Below are 9629 nucleotides of genomic sequence, written 5' to 3'. Positions count from 1 at the left end.
ATATATAAAATGGTGCTGCATTGAGGGATGAAAAGGACTGTTCTACAATAATAGTCTGAGACTTTGATATCCCTCTCAGCAATGAGATGAATGACCAATAAAAAGATAAGCAAGAAAACTAGGGGTAAGAGAGACAGTACAGTAGGTAAAGCACTTGGATGTGTGACTGACCCAGGTTTGATCCCTGGCACCCCATATGGTCCCCAGAACACCTCCTATGATGCTTTGGCACAAAGCCAGGAGTAATCCCTGAGCTCTACTGGCTTTCATCCACCCCCTCCCCCCCCCCCAAAAAAAAAACAGAGGACTTCAGCAACACAATAAACCTACTAGATCTAACAAATATGTAAGAACATTCTACCTCAAAGCAACAGAACACGCATTCTTCTCAAGTGTGCATGGACCATTCTCCGGAACAGACCATGTCAGGTCATAAGTCTAGTCTCAAAAATACTGGTTGATTGATTCACTATTGTTGTCATATAGGTCTCAGGTTCACAATAAATTGATATTCATGGTTGTGATATACAGTTACAGCACCTTCAATCTCATTTTTTTAAAATATAGAGGTCATACAAAATAGCTTCTCTAAGCACAGTGGGACTGACATTAGACATCGTTAACAGTTGGAAATTTCACCACCCAAAAATTTCACAAACTTATAGAAATTAAGAAACACACTCTTAATCAATCAATGAGTTAATGGATGAGTCATCTTGGGCTGCTATTACAAAAATACCACAGACTTAATTGGTTTAAGCAGCTGGTATCTAATTCTCTTCTGGAGAGAATCTAATTCGCTTCTGGAGGGTAAAAAAGTAAAGCATCAATATGATGTCCCCTGTCCTTAGGAAAGACCCATTTCCTGGCTGGCAGATGACCTCCCTCTGTTATCTCACATGGCAGACAGAGGGTTCTGCTCCCTCTCCCTTCATTTCCATCATAGCACTAAGTCCTTTGTGCGAACCCTACCCAGTAGGGCGGGATGCTGGGCACAATTCACGCAGACGCAGAACTCCTTTCCAGGGAGAAGTCTGCAAAACCAGGAAGTTAATGTGCTTCGAAACATTCCCACCACAGGCATTGGAAGACCATTCTAAAAGAGAAATAAGCTTATGAGGGCTTTTGGTAGAAGTATCAGGCAGCTCTCCCACACCAAACACAGTTAGACCTTCGGCCCGGAGGGGCTCTGTGTCCGATAGCATGTTTTAGGGACAGGATGAGCTCTTCACTAAAGCAAAACAGTGGAGCCTTGGGAAGGGGCCCCAGGCCCAACAGTAAGACCTTGGCTACTTGTGCACATGTGAGACTTGGGCACAGTGCTGACTTTGTCCTTTTTCCTATGAAATTCTCTACAAAAGAGATTTCCCGAAGTCTTTGGGGTGGGTGGTGGAGGCTCTCAAGAAAACAAGAGGTGCAGCTAACTGTGAGGTGCTACCACTGCTAGGAGCCATCCCTAGCCTCAGAGGATAAGGAGGAAAGAGGAAGCTTCTGAGAAGGATCCCAGAGCCCAGAGTGGGCCCCCAGCGACATAAGCTGCCCTAGACCCCCAAGAACAGAGCAACTAAGAGTTGGATCAGCACATGCCAAGTCACCTCTGCAAAGAGGCCGGCTGTGACGAGAGTCTAGACTCAGAGTGTGGGGCTGGGAGAGCTTGCACCTCTCCACCTAAGATTCCTCCCCTCGACCTGTCTCCTCCTGAGCTTCCCTTCAACCCCTGGGCCCAGAGACTCCCAGGAAGGCCCAGGTGCCCCAGGAACTCATATCCCCCACGGAAGCCTGGCCCCTCGCAGACAGGCAGACCCGGTGGACTGCGTCCCACAGTACCAGGTGGGGCTGACGGACCCAGGTGAGTGGAACGCCTGAGCAGATGGATATCATTCGATCTCAGTCAGGAACAGGGTGACGTGCCCCACATTACTGACAGAGAGCCAGTGCAGGGAGTGGCCCCACATTGCCAGCACAGAGGTCCGCCTTCCTGGGTGTGGGAGGCGAGGTGGGGCCGGCCAGGGCTCTCCCTATAGCCAAGAAGCTGCCACTCTGGCTTGGGAGAAGAGGCCTGCAGGATATCCCCCGACTGGTCTGCCAAACACACCGAAGCAATGGGCTCCTTCGCTGGACACCTCCTGCCAGGGATGATCTTCCTGATCTTCTCTCTCTACTACTCCGTGCTGCTGTCTTTTGCTCTGCTTCGGGGACAGAGGTTTCTCAAAGCCCCCTTGCCCCCCAAAGAGAAGCGGGGACACCGGTGTTGGCAGGTGGTCCCCGTGGAAGGGGTGGTGAAGGTGGTGGTCACCATGACCGGCATCCTCCCCGAGTTCTTCTACCCGCTGGGCGTGAACCGGATGAAGGTGGTAGACTGGGAGGACCCTCGGCGGCCCTTTCTGTTCAAGGACAACTGGCATCACGTCACCATGTACGGCTTCTTCCTGGTCAGCGGTGTGGTGGACATTGTGAGCCAGTCGTGCCAGGCCCGACAGAACATCAAGCTGGAGAGAGCGGCCGAGTCCCTGGCCTTCTTCGTGGTGGCTCTGCTCATGGCCAGCCACCTGGGGAACAAGAGTGCCCTGGAGGTCCGCGTGCACATCCTCTTCATCGTGCCCACCCTGCTGGTCAGCTTGGCACTCTTCGTGGAGATCTGGGTCCCGGACCATCCCGGAGTCTGGGTGGTCAAGGTCTGGATGGGGCTAGTGCTTAGCAACTGGATGTTGCAGCTGGGGGTGCTCATGTACGTGCCCCCGACCGGGCAACCGTGGCGCTCCGAAAACCCCATGGACATGGCCTTCGTCATCCTCTTCTTCTGCTGGCACTTGGGCTTAGCAGCGGCCTTGCTGGCCACCATCTATGGCCTCTGCAGCCTCTGGCACCATCGCTGCTCCTCCTGGACCGAGGCCTCGGAGGCCAAGTACCAGCTGTGCCCCACGGGCTACGGCCACGAAGAGCTGGAGAAGCTCCAGGCAGAGGCCGAGTTGCTCCGTGGGGGCATCTGAGCATCAGCGCTGCCCTGGTGCTCTCTGCCTTGTGGAACCAGGATTCCCAGGGAGCCTTGGATCTAGAGCACAGCCTGTCCCAGGAGCTTCCGGCTGCTTCTTGCTCACCTTGTTCCTTGTTGCTAAATAAACCTGCCAGCCCTGAGGCTGACTTTCCCGCCACTGCTGTCTTCTCTCCAGCTGTCTTTCCTGCCTTCCTCCTCTGCACAGATCCTGGTTGTGAACACGCATGCAGTGAGAACAAGGAGTCCAACTTTGCTTCCACTCTTGGAATCCAAAGGGAAGATAGATGAGGAGGAGAGGGGGTCATTGGAGCCTCAGGGAGGGTTGTGGCTGGTTAGCAGAAAGTTGGTGTGTGTGTGTGTGCGTGTGTGTGTGAGCGTGTGCATGCATGTGTGCGTGTGTGCACCTGCGTGTGCGTGCGTGCATGTGTGTGCATTCATGTATGTGCATGTGTGTGAGCATATTTGTGTGTGTGCACGCATCCACATGCGTGTGTGTGTGCTGTGTGCATGTGTGTATGTGTATATGATTGGGTGGGTGTTCTCGGACGCACCTGTAGCTGGAGGTCACAGTTGCCACAACTGGAGGGGCTTCATTTTTGCATTGTGAGAACTTTTGCTTCTCTGATTCCACTCTATTTTTCTTTCACATGAGGCATAGCAATAAAGGTTTTAGGATGTATATAGAGATTTTTTCCCCCTTTTTTAGTTTTGTTCTTTGGGACCACAGCAGTGCTTGGGGGACCTGGGCCTCCAGCATGCAATGCATGTGCACTGGCCTTATGAACCATCCTTCAACCCCAGATAGTATTGTAAAATTTTTAATCAAATGGGGCTGGAGAGATAATACAGTGGGTAATGCACTTGCCTGCATGCAGTCAACTCAGGTTTGATCCCCTGCACCCCTGAGCATCGCCAGGAGTGACTCCTGAGACTTCTGAGTATTACTGGGTATGGTCCTAAAACAAATAAATATTATATATATATATATATATATATATATATATATACTGAAGGAGGCTACTTCTGTCTTCTTGGGGAGCAAGAGATGACAGGAATGGAGTGACTACTGATTTAGCAGGCATATAAGAGAAAAATATTTTAAGTATCTGTAATAAAATGAAAGCATTTAAAAAGCGTATCTCAAAATAATTTTAAATTCGCATTTACATTGTTTGTCTTTGGATGTCCTATGAAACAGTGCATTGTTCCAACCCAGTCAGTAAAGCCGATGATTCACCAACATGTGTCATGCGTGAGTGATTCTAGGGCAGGATCAAAGAAAAGGCCCAGACTTCCGTTGAAGGGAGCAGAAGGGAAAGGACTTAAATGTGGGGTGCTAGTGATCCTCACGGTTCTGAGGATGGAGGAATAGAAAACCAAGAGACAACACTGAGACTGCTGATCCCCTGGACTTTGCATACTGCTTCAGCCACTCATAAGACAAGAGGGTGCTGGTAGATTCCTCTAGGGAGTGAAAGAAAACTGTATCCTAATGCTTGTCCCTGGGTCCCCTTACAAAGCCACCACTTTAAATTGCTTATCTGCTGAAGGTGAGATGACCTAGGCCCAGCTGAGGAAGGAACAGTGAGGAAGGAAATGTTAGAGGAAGGACCCTGGGTAGCCCCAAGAGCAGTGCCCCTGGGGACTGCAAACCTTCCAGAAACAGAGAGAAGCATTTGCATCTGCAGGGGAGAAGACCAGCCAGGTTGCAGGTAGTCACTGCAAACTCAGGACACAAACTGCCAGTGACAGCATGCATGGGCGTGAGAAATGGGCCCAGGACCTCAGGGGCAAGGATTGGGGGCAGATGGGGGAGCAAGGATGTGGGGTGTGGAAACAGGGATGGAAGTGGAGTGTGGAGGGCAGAGAGGCTCCAAGTGGCCAGGAAAGAAATGCGTCTTCTTCTAGCAGCTGAGAGGAGGCCAGACCTAGTTTTCTTCCCTGAGAAATCAGAACCAACCTATAAAAGAGGCTAAGCACCCCCCCCCACACACACACACACACCACTCTACCCCCTGCCCTTCTTGCTGTCTGCATTCTTTTTTTTTATTTTTAATTTTTTTTATTTTAACGAATCACCGTGAGATACAGTTACAGACTTACAAGCTTTCATGATTGTGTTTCAGTTGAACAATGTTTGAATACCCATCCTTCCACCAGTGCCCATTCTCTACCACCAGTGCACCAATGTGCCGAGTATCCTTCCCCCCGCTCTTTTATTATTCTTTTTTCTTTCTTTCTTTCTTTTTGGGTCACATCAGCGATGCTCAGGTTACTCCTGAATCTGCATTCAGGAATGATTCCTGGCAGTGCTCAGGGGACCATATGGGATGCTGGGAATTGAACCCTGGTCAGCCACGTGCAAGGCAAACGCCCTACCCGCTGTGCTATTGCTCCAGCCCCTCCCCCCACCCTTAACTGCCTAAAAGGAAAGTTGAATCAGAAGCTGATGAAGCTTAAGCTTCTGGACCTCTCACTTTCGTCTCTCCTCTGAGACCCTGGGAAGGCCCCGAAGCCAGGTGCTGGTACGTTACCTACCACTAAAAGACTGTAAGGGACTTCTGCCTTCTTTTTGCTGATGAGGGAGGCCTCTAAAATATACAAGCTTTAGGTCCCCCAAAACCTGGCTCTACCCACGTCCAGAAGACAAAACACAGATTGACGTGCAGGATGCCTCATGCTAAACATATCTCTTGCCTTGTTCACAGAGCATTCTTTATCCAAAGATAATGTTAAGACGCCTCCTTATTCAATGTGGAAACAAGAAGTTTAAAATGCTAGTCGCATCACACCCCGTCTGAAAATCACCTGTGAAAATATAACCCCTCAACAAATGTCATTGAGTGTTATCAGTTGCTGGACCTGCCTCAAGGTGCTGAAGGTTGGTGGTAGGGAAAGAGGTGGGAAGTCATTTAGTCATTTACAGAGGTGGATCCTGTTTGTCTTCATTTGTGCTGCGTGGGGGAATTCTGGGTCTTACCCATCTGGCCTTTGCCCAGTCTATTAGTCAGGGTTCTCAGAAACGCAACCAATTAGGAATGAGCAGACAGAGCTTAAGGAACTGGCTCGTGAGATTGTGAAGACAGGTAAGTTCAAAATCTGCAGACAGGCCAGCAGGCTCAGGGCCCAGGAAAGTGTTGATGGAGCCATCCTGAGTCTGGAATCCTTGCAATCTGCTTACTTCAAACCTCCTGATTTAAATGTTAATCATCTTGTTTAAAAATGTCCCTTCAGAGCCATTAGACGGATGTTTGACAAAATAGTTGGTACTATAGCCTACCCAAACAGACACATAATATTAACCATCAGACTCATAGCATTGTGTAAACATCATTTCAACGTGACTTTTTGAGATTTTCTAATGGAACAATAGTAACCTCCCGATAAAAGAACTGCATCATTATACGTTCTGCTGCACTTGTGCCTATGACACTTCTCTATAGATGCTGCGCCTTCCTTGTTCCTTCCAGAAGGAAAAAGGCCAGCAAAAGGTATGCAAGAAGGTGATGCGATTTTTTTTAATATAGAGGACAAGGGAACAGGAGATAGTGCAGTTAGGGTGTTACAGAATAGATGGTACAGTTAGGGTGTTACAGAACTCTCACCAACAAGTAGATGTCACTGGAGAAGTATGGGGGGGACTCTATTATGCTTCCAGACTGCGCCCCGAGTACAGGTCACACAGGGCTTTGATCTATCGCTTACAGACTACATTGTTTTGGAGGCACAGAGGGGGCGGGTGATTTTTATACAACCATTGGTACAATCAGTAATTAACACAGTTTGTTTCTAACTCCACACAGACACTTACTGACTGTTACTACAGTTTCCCAGTTCCTGTTCAGACAACCTGATCATGCTTAGAAGCTTTTTTGATTCTTGTCATAAACAGGATTTATGGTTTACTCTTCTCTGCTCAGCTCCTAGAATGGGTCACTTAGGAGTCCTGCTCCAAACTTCTGCTTCAAGGGCGCATGCCTGGCAGGTACTCAACTGAGATATGATTCCAGGCACCTAAAGGATCCCAAGAATGGCAGGGTGCAGAACTGGAGACCCCAGCAACATTGCTGGGTGTGGCCCTGGGGGCCTCCAGTACCACTGGTGGCCCGGTATGATGCTGCCATATATCATGTGAGTGGTATCATATCCCAGGAGCCTTTGCACTGAACCAACAGCCTCATTAGCCAGAAATTGCTGGTGGGAAGCCTGGGGGAACAGAAGTGAAAAAACAATTTGGAAAGGGAACTTTTTGTTTTACACCAGGGTCAGCAACATGCAAGGCAAGCACTCTACCCATTGTTTTACACCTTTGTTTGGTTTTGCTTTTGTGCCCTACCAGGTGATATTCAGGGGTTACTCCTGACTCTGTATACAGAAATCATTTCTGACGGTGCTTGGGGGGCCATAAGGGATGCCAGAGATCAAACCAGGGTCAGCGACATGCAAGGCAAGCACTCTCCCCATTGTACTATCTCTCCAGTCCCACATTTTAGACATCTTCAAATATCAAAAATTATTTTAAAGGTTTTTATTATTTATTTATTTATTTATTTTTCTTTTTGGGTCACACCCGGTGATGCACAGGGGTTACTACTGGCTCTGCACTCAGGAATTACTCCTGGCGGTGCTCAGGGGACCATATGGGATGTTGGAAATTGAACCCAGGTTGGCCGCGTGCAAGGCAAACACCCTACCCACTGTGCTATCACTCCAGCCCCAAGGTTTTTATTTTTTTGAGGGGGCCATATCCAGTGGTGCTTAGGGATCACTCCTGGCTCTTTGCTCAGGAGTCATTCCTGATGGACTCAGGGAACCGTGCGGGGTACTGGAGATTAAACCCAAGTCAGCCGTGTGCAAGGCAAACAGCCTACCCACTGCGGCTCTGTATTTTAAAGAATTTTTGAAATCAACCTCAATGTCTTCTCCCAGTATTGGTTGCTGCCTGGGAGAATCCAGAGGGTAGGAAGTTATTTCAGAGGTAGAATGGCAGTAAACATAGAGGCAAGACAAGCATCAAGGCATAGATTACCAAAGAGGCCACTGTGGATGAAGAAATCAGAGCTCAGAGCCTAGAGTTGTGGGAAGGAACTAAATAATGATGATGACTTCCCAAGGACTTCCCAGCCTGGGGAGATGCAACTTTCTGCAGGAGAAATTTCTCAGAATTCTAGGTCTGAAGAAATTTGGAGGCATGGGTAGTCCACAGAAGTAGAATGAGAAATCAATGAACTGCCATGCACATAACACTTACAGGGCACACAAAAGATGCTCAATAAATATTTGAAAGACTGGGTAATAACTAATATCTTCTATAATTTGGTTCCCACTTTTAACTTAGGACCCACTGAAGACGACCAAATCTGTATTGCCATCACATTGGATGACCCACCTCTAGTCAGTCAGATCACAGCTTCCCATCTGATTCCTTCCACACAAAGGAAGGAATTTGGATAGAACCAAGAACAATGATTCCATTTATGTTTTGCTCAGGGGAGGCTCCTGATTGTGCTGTGGAAGCATGTGATACCAGGAATTGAACCCAGGGCACCTGCAGGCAAAGCATGTGCTCTAGTCCTTTACGCCATCTCTCTGGCTCAAATTTCTGTTTTTGAAGCAACGCTGGAGTTCAGTGTGGAGTGAGGCCCAGAGAAGAGAACCCTGGAGGGGGGAAGAGCAGTTAGAAGGTAGACAGGTGAGGAGGCTGGTGAGGAGAGAAGTGCTTGCATATAGATTGGGAGCATAGGAAATGGTCAAAGAGTCCCTGATGAGTGGCAATCATGTTTGGTCTATAGTCTACTTTCAGCATGCTTCTCTCATCCTGGGAGGATCCTCCCAACATCCTTTATTTGGTGCTCCCTTCTCTATCTGAGCTCTTTTTTCCCCTAGCATGTGCGGTTGGCCTCCAAGCCATGGAGCAAACCTCCGGGGTGGGAGGAATACTGGGATCCGTGGTGGTGGGAAATGGGCACTGGTGGAGGGATGGGTATTAAATCATTATATAACTGAAACCCAAGCACAAAAATTTGTAAGTCTACAACTGTATCACATGGTGTCTCACTAATAAAAATTTAAAAAATAAATAAATAAAAGTGAAAAAAAAGAGTCCCTGATGAGCCTGAAGAACAGTAAAGCAAGAGGGAGGGGGAGAGCAAGAGAGGCCAGTGCTTGGTCAGCTGTGGAGCAAAGTCAGGGCCATCCTTGAGAAAATCAACACCTGCGGTCCCAAGGAGAAGAGATCAATTCTAATGGAATGAAGACGTTTGAGGTGTTGTTCTGAAAATGGGTGAAAGTATGAACCTGAAGTTCAAGGGAAATGAATGGGCATAAAGAGATTGGGGAGTCATCATTGGTCATGAAAGTCACTTCTGATCACCCGTGAGATCATCCAAGAAGAGGGTAGGCTGAAGGCTTAGAACTGTCCCCTGGGAGAACCAGCTCTCATGAGGTAAAGGAAGCCGCTCTAGCGGAGCAAACAAGGACAGAGCAAGGAGAGAGCAAAGTTAAGAGGACAATCAGACACTTGCTGTCACGCGAAATCCACATTCTGATATTGTTCTAAGAAAGGGAGTGGTCAGAAAAGCCCTGGGTCTCACTCCCATTCCACTCCCCACGGAGAATGGCCCCCAGGACATTG

The 9629-nt window shown here is 48.4% G+C and overlaps 1 protein-coding gene across 1 annotated transcript; it reads left to right on the top strand.

The window, feature by feature from the left end:
- The first annotated feature begins 2102 nt into the window (after positions 1-2102).
- LOC130030316 (transmembrane epididymal protein 1A-like) lies at positions 2103-2990 on the top strand. The gene has a single exon (XM_056121560.1). It carries the CDS (start codon positions 2103-2105, stop codon positions 2988-2990), a length of 888 nt encoding a protein of 295 aa, XP_055977535.1.
- Positions 2991-9629: the final 6639 nt, after the last annotated feature.

This window comes from Sorex fumeus, unplaced genomic scaffold (genome assembly GCF_029834395.1).
Source record: "Sorex fumeus unplaced genomic scaffold, SorFum_2.1 ptg000044l, whole genome shotgun sequence".
NCBI classification, from domain to species: domain Eukaryota; kingdom Metazoa; phylum Chordata; class Mammalia; order Eulipotyphla; family Soricidae; genus Sorex; species Sorex fumeus.
This window is presented reverse-complemented; position numbering and strand designations above follow the sequence as displayed.

Coding starts and splice junctions, on each gene's coding strand:
- LOC130030316 (XM_056121560.1), top strand. CDS start 2,103: ATGGGCTCCTTCGCTGGACACCTCCTGCCAGGGATGATCTTCCTGATC.